Source organism: Pan troglodytes, chromosome 13 (genome assembly GCF_028858775.2).
Source record: "Pan troglodytes isolate AG18354 chromosome 13, NHGRI_mPanTro3-v2.0_pri, whole genome shotgun sequence".
Classification (NCBI taxonomy): Eukaryota; Metazoa; Chordata; class Mammalia; order Primates; family Hominidae; genus Pan; species Pan troglodytes.
The window spans coordinates 132,729,089-132,756,709 of record NC_072411.2 but is presented as its reverse complement, the minus strand read 5'-3'; the positions used below and the strand labels follow the sequence as shown (position 1 = coordinate 132,756,709).

At 39.5% G+C, this 27,621-nt stretch overlaps 1 protein-coding gene across 40 annotated transcripts in view; it reads right to left on the bottom strand.

The window, feature by feature from the left end:
- Window positions 1–27,621, bottom strand: part of SP100 (SP100 nuclear antigen) — a 129,287-nt gene that overhangs the window by 42,272 nt on the left and 59,394 nt on the right. For 25 of the 40 annotated variants that reach the window (XM_009444521.5, XM_054679498.2, XM_054679500.2 and 22 more), the window contains 3 exons: window positions 9,022–9,066; window positions 5,004–5,078; window positions 151–195 (listed from right to left, as the gene is read on the bottom strand). In XM_009444521.5, the coding sequence (XP_009442796.2) occupies window positions 151–195; window positions 5,004–5,078; window positions 9,022–9,066 (165 nt within the window). The remainder of the gene's footprint in view (window positions 1–150; window positions 196–5,003; window positions 5,079–9,021; window positions 9,067–27,621) is intronic. The other 15 variants (XM_063791681.1, XM_063791692.1, XM_063791697.1 and 12 more) reach the window with 1 other exon arrangement.

The window sequence follows — 27,621 nt, the reverse complement described above, 5'->3', positions numbered from 1 at the left end:
TTGAGGGTCTTAAAATGAACTGCTGGTCAACGTTAAGGCTCCAGTACTAGCTCCATATGCCAATTAAGAAAACTGACTTGTTACTCACAGTACAGAATATTAAATATTAAATGTTTAATTATGAAAAACATATCGATCACTTCTTTTTACCTCTTTTTCTTCTTCTTTTCAAAGGTCTAGTGTTGGCTTTTCTTCCTGAGAAAGTTGAAAAACAACATAAATGTCTCTTTACATTGCAAATAGTAGTGTTTTACAAAACCACCATTCAAATGCAACTTTTCAGGATCCTGTCTAGAACTTAAAGAAAAATATCAGGAGTCGGGAACTTTTTTTGTAAAGGGACAGATAGTAAGTAGTTAAGGTTTTTCAGTTCATAACCTCTGTTGTGACTACTCAACTCTGTAGTTGTGTCATGAATGCATCAAAGGATGCGACGGTGGCTGTGTTCCAGTAAAACTTTATTTACAGTCAGCAGGATAGATTTGCCCTGTAGGTCATACTTTGCTGACCTCTGATCTAGACTTGGTTACAACCACGATGCTTAACTGAGATGCATCCTATATTTCTCTATTAATATCTCCAAATCATTCCAAATAAATTTGAAACAGTATTTTACCTGCTTCCCAAGCAACAGGAGGAGAGCAAAAATGAAGTTGAACACGTATTCAGTGCTTGTTGTATGCCAGGAGCTATCCTTAGATCTTTGCCTCTATTAACCGACTTCATCTTTACAACAAAATCTATTAAATAGGCAATAGTACTATCCTCACTTTACAGATGAGGAAACTGATGCTCAGAGATAAATATATAAATTAAAGTGTTGACAGTTTTCTTTGGGAAAGAGTCAGAGATAAAAAGTAGAAACATAAGGTCTCAAGACAGACCTCATGGTAGACTCTACCAGTCAGATATGTAAACTTGGAAGGTTTTGTACTGAAAATGGTGAGGAAAATGACCAAGGACTTAAAAACTAACCCAATGAAGGCTATTCAAGAGGAACTTGTAGAAATTAAGGCACAAGGCCTAAGAGTTGTATGGTTAAAGATAGCACAAAGGATTGACTTAAAAGATATCTCAGGGCTGGGCCCGGTGGCTCAAGCCTGTAATCCCAACACTTTGGGAGGCCAAGGTGGATGGAGTTCTGAGGCTGAGGTCAGGAGTTCAAAACCAGCCTAGCCAACATGGTGAAACTCCGTCTCTACTAAAAATTAAAAAAAAAAAAAAAAAAAGCCGGGTGTGGTGGTATGTGCCTGTAATCCCAGCTACTCGGGAGGCTGAGGCAGGAGAATTACTTGAATCCGGGAGGCGGAGATTGCAGCGAGCCAAGATCGCGCCACTGTACTCTAGCTTGGGCAGCAGAGCGAGACTCCATCTCCAAAAAGAAATAAACCTTGGAAGCATGTATCTATGTGTTGATCGGTGTGTCCAAATAAACAGCCAGTCATTCCAGATGTATGTTTAGATCTGTATCGTTCAAACGTGTTTGCTGAAGTCAGGGACACAAAGTGGATGCTCTTTCTTTCTAAAGGTCTGTGCCCATTATTCTGTGCCCATGGCTGGTATCATAGGGTGCGGATTTGGGTCCTGCAAGCCCCAGGAGAAAAACTCCTCCAGATGCTCAATCGTGAATGCTCCTTCCTTTGAGCAAATTATGACCAGATTAGGCTGGAAAGGCATCTTTCCTTCAATCTAGCATAAAGAAACCTTGGGATTGGTGATACTGTATTTTCTGGGCCTCTGTCATAACAATTACTTAGAGGTTTTTTTTTTTTGTTGTTTTTTAACTTCATCAAGATAAAAATGGTACCATCAGACATTTACTGATAATTCACATGACAAGAGGAATCATATCCCAAGAAAAAGCATGCTCTACCGCACAAGATGTTGCCCTTAGGAAGTTTATTAAAATATTATGGAGATACATGGGGAGGAGAGATGACTAAAACCGTATAAAAGAATTATAAACTTGGCTATTGAACTAAAGGTTTTCCCCCAACCCCCTTTATTTTTTTTGAGACCGAGTCTTGCCCTCTTGCTCTGTTGCTCAGGCTGGAGTGCAGTGGCACGGATCTCGGCTGGCCACTCCACCTCCCAGGTTCAAGTGATTTTCCTTCCTCTGCCTCCCAAGTAGCTGGGATTATAGGTGTGTGCCACCACACCTGGCTAATTTTTGTATTTTTAGTAGAGACAGGGTTTTACCATGTTGCCCAGGCTGGTCTTAAATCCAGGGCTTAAGCAATCCACCTGCCTCAGCCTCCCAAAGTGCTGGGATTACAGGTGTGAGCCACCACACCTGGCCTGAACTAAAGGTTTAAAAGAAACATGTAAAATGTGGAAAAATGGAGACCTCAAGGAATTAGATGAAGCTTTCTTACCACTTGTTCCTTGTCTCTCAGATAAAATTGCTCTAGATCGATCAGTTTCAAAGACCATGATTGGGCCAAGCGTGGTAGTTGATGCGGTTGCCACAGTAAAATGTCATCCACACAGGGGTAGCTCTGTGTGGGACTCTCCCTCCTGTCACTCATGATGCTCAAGTTGCAGGTGCACCCAGGAAAACTGGCCACTTCTAACTCTTCTCTCCTCCTTCCCCCAACTCTCCCTTCTCCCCACAGTTCCATCAAAAGACACTTGTGTTCTGTCTGCTTTCTTCTTTCTCATAAAGTGGTCAAACTGGAGATCCAGCTCTGGCCATAACCTGGGTCTGTTCAGCCCTAGCCATTATTGGTCAATGTATATTCTCTTGCTCAGTTTATCTCTGTTTAAATCCTTCTTGGACTGCAGGGATTTCCTTTCAATCAAAACCTATTGAGGGCAAACAACTTCAGGGCAAAACACCAGAAGCTCATTGCGCTGCTTCCCAGCTCTTGGCCTGGAGACATCGGGGCTGAGGAGCAGATCATGTGTAATAAAGTGCCGCAGAACTGTGCTTTCCAGTGGTTCTTTGTGTGTTCGCTGGCTCCAGCACCTCACTACAATTGTATATCCGGGCAGTCAAATGCCTGGACAAAGTAGGATTTAACTGTTCTTGGGTCTACCAGTTTTAATTCTACATTAACCATGTAAAATAATAATATGGTCAGAAAAAATTAAAAGTTATTTTAAAATATATATTTTTTCATAGCAGGGACTAATCATTCTTGGCAAAAGAGTATATCACCATGTTTAGGCGACTCTTTGGTTATCTCAGAATATTAGCAGAAGCCTCAACATCCAAGAATGCCACAATAGGAGCCCAGTACTCCTATATCCTAAGGCAAGATGCCAGTCTATCTGCAAAGAACATGGTAGGGGATTGGGAGCCTGGTTCTGCCAGCATCAGCCTTCCCCACCTCCAGGCCTTATGAGAGAGGCCACATTTCTCTGGAGAGAATTGTCAGATACCTTCTCTCAAGCCAAATGAGGTTTAAAGACATCTAAGCAGGAGATGGACCTCTGTCCCTGGGAATGTCAGGGAATGAGAGACTCTCAGACTCACCTCTGAGAAGCGTAAAGGTGAAGGTCATGGCTAGCGTGGTCAAGGGTGCCAGAGGGCTGAGCTGGGAGCCAGCAGGGGAATAATGAAGAAGCACGATTCCCATGGTCTGGTGCAGGCCTTGTGGATGGGAGCTGTACTGGGTGTTTTTAAGAGATACTCTCACTGAGGGAACAGCAGTGAGTTGTGTGTCTTCTAGAAGGACCATCCAGTGTCTTAATTCCCAAGCAGGTTTGCCACCACCAACTATGGAGAGGCAGTTGCATACACTGCTTCTGCCATTCTAGTGGGGGAATTCATAGCCAAAGGAAATATATATATATATATTTATATGTATCTATATATAAAATAATATATCTAGATATATATTTATATATAAATATATATATAAATAATCTAGATATATATTTATATAAAAATATATATCTATATATATTTATATATAATTTATATATATAATTATATATATTTATATCTAGATATATATCTAGATATATATATTTTAAATATATATAAATATATAAATCTAGATATATATTTTTATATATAGATACATGTAAATATATATATATAGAGAGAGAGAGAGAGAGAGAGTGAGTCTATATGAAGTTATGTGGCCAGAGAAAGAGTTTTAGGTGTTAAAACTCTTTTAGATGACAAATTTGTCTGTAAATTTGAGCAGGATAACAACAGGGCAGCCTGGCAGGAGATGATGTCTGTCTTCTCTGCTTGCCTCCTCCTTCATGCACCTTTCTCCTGGCTGAAAGAACAGCTCATCAGAGTTCCAGCATCATCTGCAAATTGTACAGGGAGGAGGCTTTGCATTTCAGAGCCTCTATGTGGTGGAGGTGGGGACTGAAGAGCTGACTTAGTAGAAACAGGTGTAAAGGTCTTAAAATGAACTTGAGGATGCTGAGCTGCTGTTCCAACCCTTCCAGCCAGTGACACTGGGGAAGAGGCACAGTCTACAAGAGCTCTGTGCTGATGATGCAGGAGAGGGGGCTGTCCATGGTTTTTACCGAGTCCTGTAGGAGATCCATGGAATGAGAAGCCACATGGGAAGCTGGTATTGGCCTTGGAAGGCAGCCAGTCTAGTCTAACTGACTTAATTTCACTTTACAGATGAGTAAACTGTAATTTACTTGGGGCAGACCCAAGTCCACACAATTACCACGTGGTGATGGGCAAGAGGAGGGACAGCTACATCACTTGTGAATTACATAGGTTTTGTTTGTTTTGTTTTTGTTTTTATGCCAACAACTATTTCCAGCCTTGAAAGTTATCAGTTCAGCAGAGGAAGCACTGCAAGCAGCTCCTGGGCCCTGGGGTATGGTTGCAGATTCATCACCTAGCTACTTGTTTGTGGTGTTATCATCTTTTTTTCCCTGACATATTTTGGAACTTGACTAAATCTGATATATTTCTCAACAGTAAGTACAGCTACATAAAGCATTTAGGAAAAAAATGTTTCTTACTAAGAGCATGAGAATTTAGACGTTATTTATTTAAAATGTATTTTTTTTTTTACCTCTTTGTTGCCATCTTTTCTTTTGGACTTTGTTATTCAGAGTTAAATGTTTTCTAGGTCTGTCTTTCTTTCTCCCTAAGAAAATAGGAAAATATAAATATGGATGGTGTAAAAAACTCACATTATATATAATAGTGCTTTCAAAAATTTTATTTAGCTATAACTTTTCCAGAGCCTAACACACAAAGAAAAGTATGTAACACACAGCCTTGCAATTACCAAGCCTTTGATGGTTAACCTGGGTTCATCCTAGATTTTCTTTCCTTTACCGTGACATTAATCCAAATTCATTTGCCTCCCCCCAACATTAATTTTAAAAAGAATTTACGACAGTTTCATTTATATCCCAAAGAATACTGTAAGAATAATAATAATGAGGGCTAAGACTTAAGTGCTTATTATGTGCTAGACACTAACACAAGATATTTACATCTACTAATTCATTTATGAGATAGAGACTCTTACTACCCCTATGACCAATGAAGAAATTTCAGTATACAGATATTGCAAAATGAAGTGAAGCATTGCAGATTTCCTCTGGTTGTAGGCAGAAATCAATGGCAGCAATGCAAGAATTTGGATTGTCCTGCTCATTATGATGGTGAGACACTAGCCACCATCTTAGCCCTCAATGAAGGCTTTGAGGCTGAAAATACAGTGAAAATGACCAAAGACCTTATTCACATAGGTTTGGCCAAAAAATTAGGATCTAAGAAACTAACCAAGAGATTATTGTCCAAGGGGAATTTGTATAGAGATTCAAGTCCCAGAAAGCCTTAGGGTTAGGACTAACAAAGGGTTGATTAAAACACTATTTCAGGAATATGCTGTTAGATTCAGCAGGTGATGGGGGTAGGTAGAAAGATAGTGAGGTATGTGCAGGAGCATCTCATGAGTGCCATGTTTAAAGGTGCTGATCCTATCCTTCCCTTCCCTTCCCTTCCCTTCCCTTCCCTTCCCTTCCCTTCCCTTCCCTTCCCTTCTCCTCTCCTCTCCTCTCCTCCCCTCCCCTCCCCTCCTTCCCTTCATCCTTTCCTCCTTCCCTCCTTCCCTCTTTCCCTCCCCACACCATCTCCCTGCATTTTTCTTTCCTTTCTTTCTTTATATGGCCTGGCCACAATTTGAACTTGTCCAACCATAAATATCTTAGACAAACAAAGACTCTTTTTCTGTTCATCTATGTCTTTGGTCCTGTTGTAGTCGCCTTTCATCAAAGTCCATTGAGGACAAACAAATTAGAGGTATACAAGTAGTTTAGTTCCGTTTACTTGAGCTCTACTCACTAGAAGATTTGAGGCTTAAGATCTGCTAATACTATAGAGCTCTTGGGACTTCCTTTGTAATTATTCTTTGCAAATTGTCTTGCTCAAATATCCCACAGGAAGTAGTGTGGCTATTCTTGGATTTCCTACCCAAATACTAAAGGTTAACACCATGTTATAGAAGTTGAGTAAAGTGCTCCTCCCTCCTTAAGGCAACTGAGAAGACTTCAGCTTCAAGGTAACTGATCTTCACCTTCAGGAGTTTGAGGAAGGCAGAGACATTTATAGACTCAATCCTAGAATGTTGAGAGGGTATGAAGAGTCATAATTCCTATAGGTCTCCCTAGGGAAAGGAGGAACTCACTTAGTTCTTCTTGAGAGATATTCTGTCTGGGAGAATCACTTGGATGGATGAGTTGACCCCAGCAGGAGTGTAGTGTGGACCTCCCAGAGCTGGGAGACTGAGGGAATTGGTAAGCAGCCAGTTGAAGTTCCTGAATTAGGGGAACTTCGGTTGAGAGGTTCTCTCTAAGTTGAGTGTCTCTGAAGAACTCACAAATGAATATGGCTCATGCATCCACCATATCTAGGAGACACCAAAATCTATAAGGATGGTGCAAAAGTAATTGCAGTTTTTGCTATTCCCTTTTTTTTTTAAAGGCAAAACCCACAGTTACTTTTGCACCAACCTATATAGTATGAGGACCATTCCTGCTCCTGTCCACTTCCTTCTCCTCCTCCTCCTAGACCCAAATTAGCTGAAAGCAATAGACACTGAGTGGAGTTGGAGAGGAAGTGTGGATGAAAGTAAATGCTGACTTCACCCAGCTTCCCTACCACATAATTTCCAGTTTTAATATTATATCAGCTCACGCTTTTTAATATTAAATGAGATATTACCGCTAAAAGGGACTAGCATAGCTCTAGGGCTTACCTAAGACTTCATCCATTGGCAAGAAAAGAACTATTTGAGAGAACGGGTTTGAAAAGGAAGTAGAAGGAATAAATGTGATTTCTGCTTAGACTTAACAAATCCAAGTATTTTAATAAAATAGTTAAGGTAGAGAGGCTTCCATAGAAACCAGTAGAAACAGGAATGAAAAAACATCTTAGACCTGGGTAAGTACAAACTGGAATATAACCAAGATGACAGATAGGTATAGAAATAAAAATGATAGGGATGCTAGAAATATTATATGTATATACTTATTTATAGTAAAGTTATATTTACAGTTACTTATACTTGAAAATATATCATTTACATAAACATATAGATCTATGTATATGAGGGACAGACAAATAATCAGAAGTAATGGGAAAAAATATATCCAAATATGCTTTAGCTCTAGAGGAAAAAGTGCTACTATCTCTATAGTGCCATATCAACTTGCCAGAAGTATTTTACAAGATGTAAAAATAAATAAAGAAATAAAGCATGCAAGAGAAGCATAAGTAGGATGGGAGATGGAAGGAAATAAAAGAGAGACAAAGAAGAGGAAGAAAAGGAGGAATGCAGTAAGCATAAAATTCACAAGATCTGATGAAGAGAATGGACTGTCACATCTTTTTTATCTTCACAGTGTGGCATATGCTCTGATTGAGTTTGGTTCACTGCCTGTAATCCCAGCATTTTGGGAGAGCGAGGCAGGTGGATCACCTGAGATCAGGAGTTCAAGACCAGCCTGGCCAACATGGCGAAACCCTGTCTTTACTAAAAATACAAAAATTAGCCTGGCATGATGGTATGCGCCTGTAATCCCAGCTACTCGGGAGGCTGAGGCAGAATTGCTTGAACCTGGGAGGCAGAGGTTGCAGTGAGCTGAGATCGTAGCACTGTACTCCAGCCTGGGTGACAGAGCAAGACTCCATCTCAAAAAAGAAAAAAATAAATAAATAAAATAACCGCGTGTTTCTCAGGCTTAGATCTGATGTGGCACCAGTACTCTGGCTTCCACGTAATTGATTCAAGTTCTCTCTGTCTGTTTCTCCATGTTCTGTCCTGGACTGTATTAGTTACAACACACCTTTCTAACACTTCCTCCTGTTCCCTCATTTCCTAATCAAGGCTGGCATGTCTCTGCCCACATATCTCTGTAATGCGTCTCAGATTCCAGCTCCTGTCCTTGCCAAAGAGTCTCAGGTGACAAAAAGGCTGGATCTGAATAAATGGAGAGTCTGAGTTTTCCTCCACATTTAAGGGAATCAGTGACTTTGGAGGCAAACATAAAGGGCAAGTAGGCATATTGCTATTTGTCACCCATAATCATTCCTTCTTCCATAAGAATAGACTTACAGCTGAACCAAGGACTGCCCGGCCAGCGTTACATTTCTCAGCCTCGCTTTGCAGCTAGCTCTGGCTGTGTGACCAAGTTTTGGCCAATGGGATGTGGGCAGAAGACTTTTGAGTCTTTCTATTAAAATAAATAAATGGCTGGTTCTTTTGTCAATTTTTTTTTCATTCCCACTGGTTGGGAGACAATGTCAACCAGCTCAGCCCTTGTGGACCCACAGTTGGAAACCTCATGTTAAGGAAGGCAGACTGCCTACTACTTCTGGGCTCTTAGATTATTTGGTTTAAGCCACTGTATTTTGGGATCTGTTTGTTACAATGACTTAGCTGGTACTCTAAAGAATCCATGAGGTCTGAAGCTACCATGGCCCATAGGAGATTCTGAGGCTGCAGCAAAGATGGGGTCTGGCAGGAAGAACAGGACCACAGCGAGTTCAAAGGAGTAAATCCCCACATTTCTTCTTACCTCTTTGGAGACCATTTACTTTAGATCTATGCCTTCTCTTTTTTCCTGCAAACAGAAAAGAAAGAAAATAATCCTTTAGAACTATAAACAAAGATTTACACACTTTATATGTCAATAGTTTACAAGTATTTAATTTTGTTTTCCTTCTACTTTTGTGGGGCTAAGTCCTCGGCTACCAACATCCCATCTTGATTGTTGTCACACAGAAACCAATAACCACAAAGCAACCTGTTTTTACACAGTGCCAATCATTTACACTATGCTTGTACATATCCATATGTGGTCTTATCATTCACAATAAAGAAAGTTTTTAAAGTAGCTGAAATCAAGCAGAAGGTGACAGCAGCAGCAGAAGAGTACCAAGAGGGTCAAGCAATAGTAGGTCTAAGAAATCACCAGTGATGGCCGGGCACAGTGGCTCGTGCCTGGAATCCCAGCTCTTTGGGAGGCCAAGGTGGGTGAATCACTTGTAGGCCAGGAGTTTGAGACCAGCCTGATCAACATGGCAAAATCCTATTACAAAAATTAGCCTGGAGTGGTGCCATGTACCTGTAGTCCCAGCTACTTGGGAGTCTGAGGCAGGACAATTGCTTGAACCTGGAAGGAGATTGCAGTGAGCTGTGATGACACCACTGCACTTTCAGTCTGGGCCACGGAGCAAGACTCCGTCTCAAAAAAAAGAAATAAAAAAAGAAAGAAATTACCAGTAAAGTACACTTGGTGGAATTCAGAGGCATACTTTGAAGAGCTAAAGCTGTAATTGTGTTTATAACAGCCAGAACTTAAGAAATAAGTAGAAAAAAAAATCAGAGAAATGAAGACAAATTTAGAAGGCAAATAAAGGGGATTAGACATTTCAGAAATTAAAGTGAAGAACATAGATTACAGAAATAGGTAAAGGAAACAAGAAACTTTAAGAATGATTAAACAAATTAGAAAATAAGCTGGTTGCAGTGGCTCACCCCTGTAATCTTAGCACTTTGGGAGGCCGAGGCAGGTGGATCACCTGAGCTCAGGAGTTTGAGACCAGCCTGGCCAACATGGCAAAACCCCATCTCTCCTAAAAATAAAAAAATTAGCTGGCATGGTGGCACATGCCTGTAGTCCCAGCTACTTGGGAGGTTGAGGCAGGAGAATCACTTGAACCTGGGAGGTGGAGGTTGCAGTGAGCTGAGATGGCTCCACTGCACTCCAGCCTGGGTGACAGAGTAAGACATTGTTTCAAATAAAATAACATAAAATAAAAATTAGAAAATAATCAATGTAAGTGAACAAATTATTGGAGTTCCCAAAGAAGAAAATCAAAATAATAGAATAAATACTTGATGAAAAAAGTCTGTGGAATTATAATATAAATTGAAATGTATACATCAAAAGTACCTATCTCTTCACCCTGTGACAGAGAAATTGACCCAAAACAGCCAACACTGAGATATATTTCCAACAAATTTACTGGACTTTAAAGATAAATAAAGAATTGAATGGGTGGTGTAGGCAAAATGTTATTTTCAAGGGAGACTTATTGGCCACAGAATTTTCCACAGCAACATTTAATGCCATGGGAGAGTGGAGAAAAACCTATACGATATTTCTAGAAACAAAGAATGAGCAAACTATTTTTCAGGTATAAATAACACAAACACATAATTTTGAACAGAAAAATTCTTGGAATGTAGTTTCTGAGTCCTTATTGTGAAAATTACTAGAAGATATACTTCAGCAAACTAAGGTAGAACTGAAAAATTCTGGCAAAAGGACAAAAATAAAAGTGAGCAGTAGGGTGACAGATGAGAATATGAAATGCATATGCTCTGACAATATAGAAATAGTATAATAACAAAAAATATGAGAAGGGTTAGGTGCAGTGGCTCATGCCTGTAATCCCAGCACTTTGGGAAGCATAGGTGGAAAGATCGCTTGAAGCCAGGAGTTTGAGACCAGCTGGGGCAACCCAGCAAGACCTCAACTCTACAAAAAATTTGAAAAATTAGCAAGCTATGTTGGTGCACACCTGTAGTCCTAACTACTCTTGAGGCTGAGGTAAGAGGATCACTGGAGCCCAGGAGTTAGAGGTTGCAGCTAATATTGCACCACTGCCCTCTAGCCTGGGTGACAGAGTGAGACCCTGTCTCTAACCAAACCAAACCAAACCAAACAAACAAACAAAAAACAGGGAGGAGAGAGCAAAAATAGGCTGTAGGGCAAGTTCTTTGTTTATTTTATAGGTAGGAATCCAAAGGTATTGTGTTGACAAATCCAAGAGTAGATGTAAAGCAAGGTTAATGGCTGAAAGGTAAACACGGTAATGGCACAGCCTAAAATTGGATGGGAGAGGAAAAAGACTGGACAATGGAATGGCACACAGGCTGATTTTATAAATCTTCTGGGTGGGAAACTAAAGGATACTGTCTAAAATAGAGCACCAAAGGAATCATATAAAGGTAATCCTAAAAGTAATCACTAGAACAAAAATGCAAACCTTCTTTAAATTGGAAGTATACACTCCTAACCACTGAAAAAATAGGAAATGAGTGTGGGCTGCTTACCCATTCATTTATTTCAAGGAAAAGACTCAGAGGTGGCTCACATATCTTCTGCTTATATGCCATTGGCTAGAACCTAATGACATGGTCAGAGCGAACTGTAAGGAAGGCTGAAAGTATCGTGATATGGTTTGGCTCCGTGTCCCCACCCAAATCTCATGTTGAATTGTAATCCTTGTGTGTTGGGGGAGGGGCCTGGTGGAAGGTGATTTGGATCACGGGGGCAGATTTTCCCTTTGCTGGTCTCATGATAGTGAGTTCTCACAAGATCTGGTGGTTTAAAAATGTGGCACTTCAGCAGCCAGCACTGGGACTCACAACTGCCTAACACTCTAAGTTCTCTGGGCAGGGGAAGGGTGGCATCCATCTCTATAGCTCCAGGCCATGCTTCTCCTCTGCTGGAGCCAGGGAGGCTGGATGGCTTGGTCCCAAGATGTGTCCCTCACAGCCCAACACACTGGCTGTGGCCTACTACAGCCAGAGTGCCTCTTCAGGCCTGACCCTGACTCATCCTTCCTCACTGGGTGGGGCTTCCCTGCAGGAACTCCAATAACTCCAGCCAGAGGCTCAGGGACAGAACCCAGATGTCCTTGGGCCTGAGCCCATAGCAGAAAGGCCGCAGTCTCCATGAACCAGCAGACTTAGCCTTTCCTCCTGGTAGTTCTGAGGAATCCGTGCAGCCCAGACAACTGGGTTTCACCCCACCCCCAAAGCACACCTCCTACACCAAGGGACAGTCAATGAGCTTCATTGAATAAAGCCTCCAAGAAATATGGGACTTTGTAAAAAGACCAAACCTATGACTGATTGGAGTACCTGAAAGAGATGAGAAGAATGGAAACAAGATGGAAAACATACTTCAGGATATTATCCAGGAGAACTTCCCCAACCTAGCAAGGCAGGCCAACATGCAAATTCAAGAAATACAGAGAACACCATCTAGATACTCCACGAGAAGATCAATCCCAAGACACATAATCATCAGATTCTCTAAGGTCCAAATGAAGGAAAGACCAGAGAGAAAGGCCAGGTCACCTACAAAGGGAAGCCCATCAGACTAACAGCAGACCTCTCAACAGAAACTCTACAAGCCAGAAGAGATTGGGTGCCAATATTCAACATTCTTAAAAAAAAATTTTCAATACAGAATTTCATATCCAGCCAAACTAAGGTCCACAAGTGAAGGGGAAATAAAATCCTTTTCAGACAAGCAAATGCTGAGGGATTTTGTTACTACTAGGCCTGCCTTGCAAGAGCTCCTGAAAGAAGCACTAAAATAAAGAAAAAGCCAGTACCAGCCACTGCAAAAACACCCTAAAAAATAAAGACCAGTGACATTATGAAAAAACTGCATCAACTAGTGTGCAAAATAACCAGATAGCATCTTGATGACAAGATCAAATTCACACATAACAATACTAACCTTAAATGTAAATGGGCTAAACGCCCCAATTAAAAGACAGACTGGCAAACTGGATAGAGTCAAGACCCATTGGTGTGCTGTATTCAGGAGACCCATCTCACCTACAAAGACATGCATAGGCTCAAAATAAGGGAATGGAGGAAAATTTACCAAGCAAATGGAAAGCAAAAAAAAAAAAAAAAAAAGCAGAGGTTGCAATCCTAGTCTCTGACAAAACAGACTTTAAACCAACAAAGATCAAAAAAGACAAAGAAGGGCATTACATAATGGTAAAGGGAAAAATTCAACAAGAAGAGCTAACTATTCTAAATATATATGCACCCAATACAGGAGCACCCAGATTCATAAAACAAGTCCTTAGACTCCCACATAATAATTGTGGGAGATTTTAACACCCCACTGTCAATATTAGACAGATCAATGAGACAGAAAATTAACAAGGATATTCAGGACTTGAACTCAGCTGTGGATCAAGTGGACCTAATAGACATCTACAGATCTCTCCGCCCCAAATCAACAGAATATATGTTCTTTTCAGTGTCACATGGTACTTATTCTAAAATTGACCACATAATTGGAAGTAAAATACTCCTCAGCAAATGCAAAGAACTGAAATCATAACAAATAGTCCCTCAGACCACAGCACAAACAAATTAGAACTCAGGATTAAGAAACTCACTCAAAACCACACAATTACATGGAAATTGAACAACCTGCTCCTGAATGACTCCTGGGTAAATAATGAAATTAAGGCAGAAATCAAGAAGTTCTTTGAAACCAATGAGAACAAAAAGACAACGTACCAAAATCTCTGGGACACAGCTAAAGCAGTATTAAGAGGGAAATTTATAGCACTAAATGCCCACAGCAGAAATCTAGAAAGATCTAAAATCTATACCCTAATATCACAATTAAAAGAGCCAGAGAGACAAGAGCAAACTAATCCAAAAGCTAGCAGAAGACAAGAAATAACTAAGATCAGAGCAGAATTGAAGGAGATAGAGATATGAAAAACTCTCCAAAAAACCAGGATCTGGTTATTTGAAAAAATTAACAAAATAGATAGACTGCTAGATAGACTAATAAAGAAGAAAAGAGAGAAGAATCAAATGGACACAATAAAAAAAGATAAAGGGGATATCACCACTGACCCCACAGAAATACAAACTACCATCAGAGACTACTATAAACACCTCTACACAAATAAACTAGAAAATCTAGAAGAAATGGATAAATTCCTGGAAACATACACCCTCCCAAGACTAAACCAGGAAGAAGTCAAATCCCTGAATAAACCAATAACAAGTTCTGAAATTGAGGCAGTAATTAACAGCCCACCAACAAAATAAAGCCCAGGACCAGACTGATTCACAGCTGAATTCTACCAGAGGTACAAAGAGTAGCTGGTACCTTTCCTTCTGAAACTATTACAAACAATTGAAAAGGAGTGACTCCTCTCTAACTTATTTTATGAAGCCAGCATCATCCTGATACCAAAACCTGGGAGAGACACAATAAAAAAAAGGAAACTTCAGGCCAATATCCCTGATGAACATTGATGCAAGAATTCTCAATAAAATACTGTCAAACTGAATCCAGCAGCACATTAAAAAACATATCCATCATGATCAAGTAGGCTTCATCCCTGGGGTGCAAGGCTAGTTCAACATATGTAGATCAATAAATGTAATCCATCACATAAACAGAACCAAAGACAAAAACTACATGATTATCTCAATAGATGCAGAAAAGGTCTTCGAAAAAATTCAGCATCCCTTCATGTTAAAAACTCTTGACTGGGCACGATGGCTCACGCCTGTAATCCAGCACTTTGGGAGGCCAAGGTGCGTGGATCATGAGGTCAGGAGATTGAGACCATCCTGGCTGAAATGGTGAAACCCTGTCTCTATTAAAAATACAAAAAATTAGCCAGGCATGGTGGCGGGTGCCTGTAGTCCCAGCTACTTGGGAGGCTGAGGTAGGAGAATGGTGTGAACCTGGGAGGCGGAGCTTGCAGTGAGCCGAGATCACACCACTGCACTCCAGCCTGGGCAACAGAGTGAGACTCCGTCTCAAAAAACAATAACAACAAGAACAAAAAAACCCAAACAAACAAACAAAAAAACTCTCAATAAACTAGGTATTGATGAGACATACCTTCAAATAATAAGAGCTATTTATGACAAACCCACAGCCAATATCATACTGAATGGGCAAAAGCTGGAAGCATTCCCTTTGAAAACTGGCCCAAGACAAGGATGCCCTCTCTCACCACTCCCGTTCAACATAGTATTGGAAGTTCTGGCCAGGGCAATCAGGCAAGAGAAAGAAATAAAGAGTATTCAAATAGGGAGAGGGGAAGTCAGATTGTCTGTACTTGCGGATGACATGATTTTATATTTAGAAAACCCCATTATCTGAGCCCCAAAACTCCTTAAATTGATAAGGAATGTCAGAAAAATCTCAGGATACAAAATCAATGTGCAAAAATCACAAGCATTCCTTTACACCATCAGTAGGCCAGCAGAGAGCCAAATCATGAATGAACTCCCATTCACAATCACTACAAAGATAATAAAATACCTAGGAATACAACTAACAAGGGATGTGAAGGACCTCTTCAAGGACAATTACAAACCACTGCTCAAGGAAATAAAAGAAGACATGAATAAACGAAAAAACATTCCAACCTTATGGCTAGGAAGAATCAATATCATGAAAATGGCCATACTGCCCAAAGTAATTTATAGATTCAATGCCATTCCCATCAAACTACCATTGACATTCTTCACAGAATTGGAAAAAACTACTTTAAATTTCATTTGGAATCAAAGAAGACCCCATACAGTCAAGACAATCCTAAGCAAAAAGAACAAACCTGGAGGCATCAGCCTCCAGGTTTGTAGTATAATTGACGTCAAATTATACTACAAGGCTACAGTAACCAAAACACCCCCATGGTACTGGTACCAAAACAGACATATAGACCAATGGAACAGAACAGAGACCTCAGAAATAACACCGCACATCTACAACCATCTGATCTTTGACAAACCTGACAAAGACAAGTAATGGGGAAGGGATCTCCTATTTGATAAATGGTGTTGGGAAAACTGGCTAGCCATATGCAGAAAACTGAAACTGGACCCCTTGCTTATGCCTTACACAAAAATTAACTCAGGATGGATTAAAGACTTAAAATGTATAACCCAAAGCCATAAAAACCCTGGAAGAAAACACAGGCAAAACACTGAGGACACAGGCATGGGCAAAGACTTCATGACAAAAACGCCAAAAGCAATTGCAACAAAAGCAACAATTGACAAATGGGATCTAATTAAACTAGAGAGCTTCTGCACAGCAATAGAAACTATCATCAGAATGAACAGGCAACCTACAGAATGTAAGAAAATTTTTGCAATCTATCCATCTGACAAAGGTCTAATATCCAGAATTTATAAGGAACTTTAACAAATTTACAAGAAAAAACAAAACCATCAAAAAGTGGACAAAGGATATGAACAGACACTTCTCAAAAGAAGACATTTATGTGGCCAATGAACATGAAAACAAGCTCAACATCACTGAACATTAGAGAAACGCAAATCAAAACCACAGTGAGTTACCATCTCACACCAGTCAGAATGGCAATTATTAAAAAGTCAAGAAACAACAGATGCTGGTGAGGCTGTGAATAAATAGGAACACTTTTACACTGTTGGTGGGAATGTAAATTAGTTCAACCATTGTGGAAGACAGTATGGTGATTCCTCAAGGATCTGGAACCAGAAATACCATTTGACCTAGCAATCCCATTACTGGGTATATACCCAAAGGAATATAAGTCATTCTACTATAAAGACACATGCACACGTCTATGTTTATTGCAGCACTATTTGCAATAGCATAGTCATGGATCCAAACCAGACGCCCAACAATGATAGACTGGATAAAGAAAATGTGGTACATCTACACCATGGACTACTATGCAGCCTTAAAAAGGAATGAGATCATGTGCTTTGCAGGGACATGGATGAAGCTGGAAGCAATCATCCTCAGCAAACTGACCCAGCAACAGAAAACCAAACACTGTATGTTCTCACTCATAAGTGGGAGTTGAGCAATGAGAACACATGGACACAGGGAGGGGAACACATAGGGCCTGTTGTGGGGTGGAAGGTGAGGGGAGTGAATCTAGAGGATGGGTCAATAAGTACAGCAAACCACCATGACACATGTATACCTATGTAACAAACCTGCACATTCTGCACATGTATCCCAGAACATAAAAAAAAAATGTGGCACTTCCCCTTAGCTCACCCTCTCTCCTGGGTTGCCATGGTAAGATGTGCTTGCTTCCCCTTCACCTTCCGCTGTAATTGTAAAGTTTCCTGAGGCCTCCCAGCCATGTGGAACTGTGAGTCAATTAAACCTCTTTTTTTAAAATAAATTACCCAGTCTCAGGTAGTTCTTTATAACAGTGTGAGAATGGACTAATACAGATAGTCTCAGCTAGGTAGCCACTAGCTAGTTGTAACCACTAGAAGAAAAATGCAAATCTTCCTTAGTATCAGAAGTATACACATGCACATAAAATGCATAGAAGACAGAATGCAGAGTGTTGACTTTTAAAAAATCCAAATCCCTAGAATATATAATATAAACCAATGTGACTAAAACAAGATCAAACGTCTTGGGTCTATCAATGAAAGTAAATGGGCTTAACTCACTTATTTAAAAAAGAAATTTTGAGAGACTGAATTACAAAGTAAAACCCAACATTTTATCATGTATAAAAGACTCATTTAAAAACCATATAAAACATTGAAAATAAATATATAGGCAAAGATATATTCAGTATACATCAATAAAAGATATCAGGGACCATGTAATTCAGGCCAAAAAGTTTTAAGAAAGTAGAAATTATAGGAGATGCAATAAGAAATGGGTAGAAACACACTATTAATAGAAGACTTTATTTTTGTTTCTTTTAGCCCATGAGAGATCAGTGTAGAAAACAGAAAAGGATGGAAAACCCAAATGATTTGTTTAACAGGATCAATATGATTGATACATGTTGAACTCCATAGTCAGAAAATAGAGTATACACATTTTCCCCACCCTCTCTTAAATAACTGAGTCAAAGAGGAAATGCAAATCCAAATTGCAGGATATTTAGCAAATGACAATAATAAAAAACATTGCCTATGAGAAGCTATGGAAGACTGTTAATACAGTGCCCAAAGGGAGGGGAAAAGTCTTAGCTGGGTGTGGTAGCTCATGCCTGTTATCCCAGCTACTTGGGAGGCTAAGATGGGTGTATCATTTGAGACCAGGAGTTCAAGACCAGCCTAGGCAACATAGTGATACCCCATCTCTAAAATAAAATAAATAATAAAATAAAATAAAATAAAATATTGGGACCTGGTGCCATGTGCCTGTATCCCAGCTACTTGGGAGGCTGAAGCAGGAAGATCACTTAAGCTGAGGAGTTCAAGGCTGTAGTGACGTATGATTACACCACTGCACTCCAGCCTGAGTGACAGACCAGGATCCCTATCTCCAAAAACAACCAAACCAAACCAATAAATAGCCTTAAATAATGAACCAGTGGGAAAAAAAGACACCAATTGAATTAAACATATGCCTCGGAAAAGTTAGAACAAGCACAAAAAAGTAAAGCAGATTATATGATTATATACCTGGAAAACCCAAGGCAAGCAATTAAAAATATACTATCATAATAGGAAAATTTAGTAAGTTTCAAAATTAAGATATAGAAATGAGTAGCTTTCCTATATGGGAGTAAAAACCAGTTAAAAGATATAATGCAAGGGAAGACCTCATTTATAATAACAACGAAAGCACACTGCCACCAAAGCTCAGACTAAGTGTAAAGAAAGTCTGCATCACCCACCCACATGCAGGAAATAAATGTAAAAGTTCCACTGAGGGCACAGAGGACCCTTGAACAAATCGATCATCATGGCGTGTTCTTGGAGAGGCAGTCTAGCATCATAAAGATGGGAGTTCTCCCTATGTTTATTTATAAATTTAACACAATCCCACTAAAAGTACCAATAGATTTTTAAAAAGTTGAGTAAAGCTAATTGACACACAATCTTCATTATTCACAGATTCCAAATCTGCAAATTTGTCTATTAGTTCAAATTTATGTGAACCCTCCAATCAATACTCATGGCACTTCCCTGGTCATTTGCAGACATGCAGTGTGGCAAATTATTTGAGTCACCTATGCATGCTCTTAGCTGAGGTCAAACAAGGTGATGCTTTGCCTTCTTGTTTCAGCGTTCACACTGTAAACAAGAGTCCGTTTGTGGTCTATTTAGTGCCACTTTTTTGTGTGCGTTTTTGTGCTTTTTTTGGTAATTTCACTATATAAAGTGGCACCCAAGTGTAATGCTGAAGAGTTGTCTAGTGTTCCTAAGTACAAGAAGGCTGTGACGTGGGACAGAAAGTACATGTGTTAGATGAGCTTTGTTCAGGCATGAGATATAGTGCTGTTGGATATGAGTTCAATAGTAATAAATCAATGTGATATTACATAAGGTGTCTTTATACAGAAACACATATAAAACAAGGTTATGTATTGATCAGTTGAGGAAAATATGATCAGAGGCTTCGAAAAACCTTATTCTGTATTTCTACTAGAAGCAATGGTCCAATATTTGCTAAGTCTATGTTCATGGTGACTTTATAGAATATAACTATCAGGAATAATGAGAATTGACTGTATATGTGTATATGAATACATACCCACACATATCTGCATTTTCAGAATCTACCCACTTTTGAACGCTTCCACTGCTACCAACTTAGTCCAATTCACCGTCACCCTTCCGAGACCATTGCAATAGCCTCCTTACTCCTGCCCCATCCTTGCCCTCCTAAAGTCTATTATCCATGTAGAATCCAGAGGATGTCCTCAAAACATAATTCAGATTATAGTCCCCAGCTCAAAACTCTCTGATGTCTTCTTTTACTTAAGAATCCAAAGTCTTTGCCATGGCCTATAAGTTCTATATACCTCTGAGAAACCACTTCCCGCCCAACCCCTCTCTACCTCTCCAGCCAGTGGTCTCCCTTGCCGTTGCCTAAAGGACCATGTATAGTCCTCTCTCAGGTCTTTGCAACTGAGGTTTTCTCTGCCTCAGCTCCATGGCTTAGTACCTCACTGCATTTAGATTTTGAGTTACATGCAGCTTGTTAGCAAGGCTCTCCTTGGACACCCTACATAAAATGGCACATTTCTGTCACTGTACACCTCCATTATTCTTTATTTTTCTTTATGACATTGTCACTATCTGAAATATTATGTACTTATTTGTGTACTGTCTATATACCCTAAGTAGAATGTAAGCTCGATGAGATTTTTCTCACTTCTTTATCCCTATTGAGCAGCATTGGAAATAAGGATTTGCTGAATAAATGAATAAAGGGTCTAAAAAGGAAAGAATAAATAGTGAGATATCTCTATGTTCGTGAATAGAAACGGTCAATATTTTAGAGACGTCAGTTCTCTCCACATTTATTCTATGCAATTTCAATAAAAATTCAACAGGGTTTTCAAGGGTTGACAAAATGATATTAAAAGTTATAAGAATGATAAAATGGCTGTAATCGCCAAGACAATTTTGAAAGAGAAAAAAGTTGAGAGAACTTACCCTACCTGATATTAATACGTTATAAAATTATAGTATTTACTAGAGTGTGATATGTATTGATGCAGAATAGATAGGGCAATGGATCAGACTAGAAAGCCCAGAAACAAACCCTATATGTATATATATATGTAAATGGCAGCTTGATGCATGTTATGTGTGACATTACACATCAGTGGAGAAGCTAGGACAAATGGTTATCCAGGTTGGTAAAAATTAGACCCTTACATTATGCCACACTAAAAAAAAAATCAATTCCAAAAGAATTAAATATCCAAATGAGAAAACAAATAAGAATGTCTCCACCTAATATTCCCAAAAGCAAATCTTGAGATAGGGTTTTGTTTTCAGTAGGTTTATTTTTCAAGTGATTACAAGGATTAGGAGTGAGGAACCAGGAAGAGGGAAAGGATGAGAAGGGAAGCCAATTGGGCTGGTCACCAGTGTGGTCAACTGAGCCTCACTCTTGCTGGGGACTCTCTGAAGAACCATAATGAATGATCCTCAGGCTGCCCATCTTAGGAATGGAAGCAAGAGTATTTATTCACTGGATCTGACTTTATTGGTCAAGATGTTCAATAAAGTAAGAAAAGTATTAAAATATCTTGGTAACCTGAGATTAGGCCAAGATTTCTTAAACAAGATTAAAAAACATAATTATAAATGATAGACCAATTACACAAGGATAAAATATTCTGTACATCAAAAACTTACAATCAAGTGAAAAGACAGGTCAAAAGGTGATATCAAAGAGGCTGGGGGAGTTTTTAAGAAACGCACACACATGGCACATGTATACATATGTAACTAACGTGCACAATGTGCACATGTACCCTAAAACTTAAAGTATAAAAAAAAAAAAAAAGAAATGGAGATCAGGCAAGGCCTCTCCATGGAGGAGACACTTGAGCTGAAACATGAATAAGAAGAAACCATTCCTACCAGGTAAAAGCATCTTATATAGAGTCAACACGAAGTGCAAGGGTTTTGAGGCTGAACACTACTTGGTTCATTCAAGGAAGGCCAGAGTAGCAAGTGAGGGGGTATCATAAAGGATGAGGTTTAAGAGCTGATCAGGGGCAGCCTGCGTAATGCTTCATAGGCACAGTAAGAAGTTTAGACTTTTTTTTTTCTAGGTTCAACTGGAAACTTTTCTAGGTTCGACTGAAAACCACTGAAAGGATATAGCAGTTGGGTGGCCAACTGCTGAATGGAGAATAGGTTCTAGTGGGCAAGAATGAAAGCAGAGAGACCATTTAGGAGGACTCTGCGGTATTCCACATGCAAGATAATAGGGCTTGGGCCGGGGCAGTGGCAGGGGAGATAAAGAATGGACAAATCTGATATATAGTCTTGGAACTTGATGATAGAGAGAGTGCGAGGGGTTAGCATAGAGGGAAATCAAGCACACCTTCTACATTTTTGGCTCAAACTTAGTAAATGTAGTGCCATTTACTGAGATGAGGATTACTGATGAGGATGACAAGTTTGGGAATGAGAATCAAGAAATGTGCTTGACACATCAGATTTAAGACACCTGTTAGACTTCAGGTAGAAGTTTGGAGTAAGAAGTTGAATTTATGACTTCGCAGTTGAGGAGAGAGAGAAGAAAAGAAATATAATTGGTAGTCATTCACATATTGATAAAATTTAAAGAACAGGACTGGATGCAATTCCTAGGGAGAGAGTATAGAGACAAAGAAAGCACACAGGTCCAATCCGTGGGGCACTCCAATATGTAGACATCAGGAAGCCACGAAGGGACCACCACCACCACCACCACCACCACCACCAATACCACCACCAATACTACCACTATCCACACTACCACCAACATCACCAGCAAATGACCAGGAAGGAGCTATATTAGCCAGTAGGAGATTGGGGTGTTCCAGAAGACAAGAGAAGAGAATGCATCCATCCACATGGCCCAAAGGAGACCACCTTCTCCCAGTTCACTCACTTGATCACAGTCATGCCAATACTTGCCAGGTGTTAAGAGGCAAAGGGCAGCCACAACTTCCAGTCAGAAAGGCCATGAGCAGGTGATCACTGAAGGCCATTCTCAGACAAGCCACACCAGCTCGATCTCTTTGACTGGAGGAACCAGCTTTCTGGAAACAGATCTTTTCAGGCCTCAGACCTCAGGCTCCTGGCAGGAGATTTGCCTCCCCTTCCAGCATTGCTCTGCACACCTGCTGTCTACCCCCTACCTCATCTGTGAAGCCAGACCAATCTGTACAGTCCTCCTAGGGAGAAGCCCGGCTGCCTACTGAGAACATGTAGTCTAGAAGCAGACTGGCCCCCATAAATGAGATCCACAGAGAACCTGAATTAGCTGACAATATTGATTACCATGTGATTACTTATGACAAAGAGCAAGCAATGAAAAATCCCTGATCTTCTAATTTATAGGTCTTGACATTTCTTTAACCATCCTTTTATTTTTAATGTTTTTTCTTTGCTTGCTTTAAGTACATATTTTGTACAATCATATATTTGGATTAAATTTTCACAAGCTGGTAGAATTAATTAATTCATGCAAATTACTCATCCAATAACTATTAATCGGGCACTTACTGTGAATCAACCCACTATCCTAGATGCTGAGGATACAGTTGTGAATATAACAAAGTCCTTGCTGGCGTAGAGCTTATGGTCTAGTGGGGAGACAGCAATGAAGAAATAAACACAGAAGATGGCAGAGTGTTTTGTGGAAAAGTAAACCAGAATAAGAACTTCAGGGAGTGGTAAATGGGGCTAGAAGTGTGTGTGGGAGGAGGATGTGTTATTTTATGTAGAAGAGCCAGGAAGAACTTCTCATAAGTCAGCATTTGAGGAGAGGCCTGACAAAAAGTCAGAGAGTAAGCCATGAATCCTGTCCTTCATTGGTCAAGATGCCCAAATCATGCTCTAGAAAGACTATTGCAGGCTCTGAGCACACTGCCTTATCCTGTGGAACTGGGAGTCACTGTGAATTGTCTTGCCATGTCCTATAGACTGAGCTATGGTGACTTCATCTCCCACCAAAAACATTGCACCATCTTCACTGTGAGCATGGGCTTGGCCAAAATCTCTCAAAATCTTGGCATCTGTGCTGAAGCCTTCTACACTATTGGTTGGGGGATCGCTTTAAATCTGGCTGTTTCTTCCATTTCACTGGATTTCCTATTTTACTCCAATAGTGATGGACAGTTTTGAAGACTGTTTGTACGTCCTAACCCAAAACAGGTACCCTGAAGGAAGACTGAGTCTTTAGTACAGCTGTGGTCTAATTTACAAGGAAAGAAAAGTTGTGGGAGGGTTGGGAGTGTGAAATAGACAAGTAGAACAATACAAAGGGAAGCGTGATGAGGTCCATAGGATGAGGCCTGGCAAATGGAAGTGGTATAAAGAAAGGCCATCAGTATTTTGAGATAAAAGAAAATAAAATGCAGAAAGTATTTTAATGATGCTGGGAATAATAATTAGCCTATAAACAGTAGCAATGCCTATAAAATATTACACAAGATGTAGCGTTAAAAGAAAGACACCATCAGCATCTTCACCTAAATACTGAACTAACTTCACGTTATGTATTTAGGTGAAGACGAGACAGAAAGGAAATCTGAAAATAAAATGATATGGGATCTGGAGCTCATTCAGAATGGAGAATGGGAGAGCTGTAGTTGAAAAATCTATATGCATCCTAGGCCGGGCACGGTGGCTCGCGCCTGTAATCCCAGCACTTTGGGAAGCCAAGGCGGGTGGATCACCTGAGGTCAGGAGTTCAAAACCTGCCTAACCAATATGGTGAAACCTCATCTCTACTAAAAATACAAAAATTAGCCAGGCATGGTGGTGGGCACATGTAGTCCTAGCTACTCAGGAGGCTGAGACAGGAGAATTGCTTGAATCCGGGAGGCAGAGGTTGCAGTGAGCCGAGATCGCACCACTGCACTCTGGCCTGGGTGACAGAGCTGGACTCCATCTCAAAAGAAAAAAAAAATCTATACGCATCCTATTTCACTGTTTTTAGGTGAAATTCATTTCAGGCACCTCTATTTTTCCCAGTAACATTGAGCTCCACGGGCTTACATTTCTTGTAAGGCTAACTAATGAATTCCACAGACCAGATTTTAAAAATGTAAGTCTTCATAACTAACAAAAGAAATTGCTGAAGGAGATGAAAGGAAAGGCCCCTCGACCCATAGTTGTGGAAGGAGAGAGAACATTCTGCACCACAACACTAACATAAAGAATCTGATTTGACAAAGTGTTAAATTGAGAAATTTCAAAAGAAGATCAGTCTTACTCTCTTGCAAAATATGGAAGTGTGTCTTTTCATAACCGTTACTGATTTGTTCTGTTCTATGTTAACATAAACTTGTCCTTAGGAGAGCTATTTGAAGAGGTTTTGTAATAATCCCACAAAATAGAAAATTACTGCCACTTCTCATGAAACCAGTTTCCAAAGAAACCTGTCATTCTGATCGATGGTTTTATTTGATAATTTTTGGGCCTGGCCATAATATTTTAAGTGACATCTGGATCCCTAAACTTATAAATGCTTGTAAAATTTTATATTAACTCAGTGGCATTCTGATTCTCTCATATGCAAGTAGGTAATAAATTGACTACAGATTTCCTTTTAAATAAAGATTTTGAGAGTCTTGTCTCATTTAAATTCACTCCAGTTATTATGTAATAGAAAAAAGATATTCATAGCAACACATAAATTTATACAATGTATAAAACTTTTTAAAAATGCCAGAATTGTACAAAAAAAATTTTTCGTGGAAGAACATTACATAAGACATGAATAAAAGAGTAAAAGTCTCTGTTCTTCCCAAATTAACCTTCAAATTCAATGCTTTTTATTTTTTTTTAATTTTTTTTTTGAAATAGGGTCTTGTTCTGTCACCCAGGCTGGGGTGCAGTGGTGCAGTCTCAGCTCACTGCAACCTCTGCCTCCCGGGTTCAAGCGATACTCCTGCCTCAGCCTCCTGAGAAACTGGGATTATAGGCATAAGCCATGATGCCTAGCCAGTTCAATGCATTTCTGATCAGAGCTTTCAATGGACTTGGGAAGGAGTTGGGAGAGATCTTCTTGAGCTCATTCTAAAATTCACCCCAATGAAGCATCAGGATGGTTCTACCTCTGAGCTCTTCTTTCTTTTCTGTAGTGCCTTCAATTACAAAAGAAGAACATAGAATATAGACAGGTAAAGGCAGTGTGTAATCAAAGTGGTGATTCAAATCACCATGCCATAGTGTGGAGAATATTTTTAAAATTCCCACCTCACTTACACAGAAAGGCAAACCCCGTGTAGATTACATATGTAAACATTAAAAATGATCAGTTATATCAAACTTCTAGAATCAAATATAGAACAATATTTTTAAAATATTGAGGAAGAAATAGCTGTTGTAAATATGATATGGAACCCAAGAACCAGTCAGAAAAAGGCTGACAAATTTGACTACATAAAAATTTAAAACTTCTCTAGGACAAAAGATTCCCTTAACAAATCTAAAAGAAAAACAACAAATGGACAAAATACTAGCAACGTATATGACCAAGATTTAATATATATAATATTTAAGAGTTCTATATTCATTCAGAATAATAAGAAAAACACCATGACTTAAAACACTGAGAGGGCCGGGCGCGGTAGCTCAAGCCTGTAATCCCAGCACTTTGGGAGGCCGAGGCAGGCAGATCACAAGGTCAGGAGATCGAGACCATCCTGGCTAACACGGTGAAACACCGACTCTACTAAAAGTACAAAAAATTAGCCGGGTGTGGTGGCGGGTACCTGTAATCCCAGCTACTCGGGAGGCTGAGGCAGGAGAATGGTGTGAACCTGGGAGGCGGAGCTTGCAGTAAGCCGAGATCACACCACTGTGCTCCAGCCTGAGCAACAGTGCAAGACTCCATCAAAAATAAACAAAAACACAACAGAACAAAACAAAGAAACACTGAGAGCATTCTCTGACAAAGAGTTCTATGAAGAAGAAAAAGAAATGACCGATAATAAATGAAAAATTCCTGACGACACTAAAAATGAAAACAATGCACATTAAAGCAGCTCTGAAATAAGACTTTTTATATTTCAATTTAAAACGTTTTTATTGTCCAGGTATATTAGTTTAAAAAGCAAGAAAGGACAAGTGTGTACAGAGTTACTCATTTAAATAAATAAAACTATATTCCAAAACGTGTTAATACATGCATAGTAAAATTCTGGAAAGATAGACACCAATGTTCACAAGAACATCTATTTTCAAATCAGAATAAAAAGCAAGATGAAGACAGAATAAAGCAACATGAGCATTTTGAAAAAAATAAATGGCTACTTTAAAAGGCATTCAGGTTTTATCTTATGAAAGGTGTAGAAAAAAATGCTCCTGGAACTGACAAACAAATTTAGTAAAGTTTCAGAATACAAAATCGATGCATAAAAATCAGTAGCATCTTTATACACTAAAAATGTTCTAGCTGGGAATCAGATGAAGAACACAGTCCCATTTACAATAGCCACAAAGAAAATGAGATCCCTAGGAATTCATCCAGCCAAGGAGGTGAAAGATGTCTACAAGAACTACAAAACACTGCTGAAAGAAATCAGAGATAGCACAAATAAATAGAAAATTATTCCATGCTCATGGATTGGAAGAATCAATACAGTTGGAATGACTATACTGTTTAAATCAATTTATAGATTTAACACCATCCTTATCAAAATAAAAGCGTCATTTTTCATGGAATTAGAAAAATCTATTCTAAAACTCAGTTGGAACCATAAAAGAGCCTGAATAGCCAAAGCAATTGTAAGCAAAAAGAACAAAGCTAGAGGCATCACATTGCCCGACTTCTAACTATACTATAAGGCTACAGTAATCAAAATGGCATGGTACTGGTACAAAAACAGACACATAGACCAGTGGAACAGAACAGAGAACTCAGAAA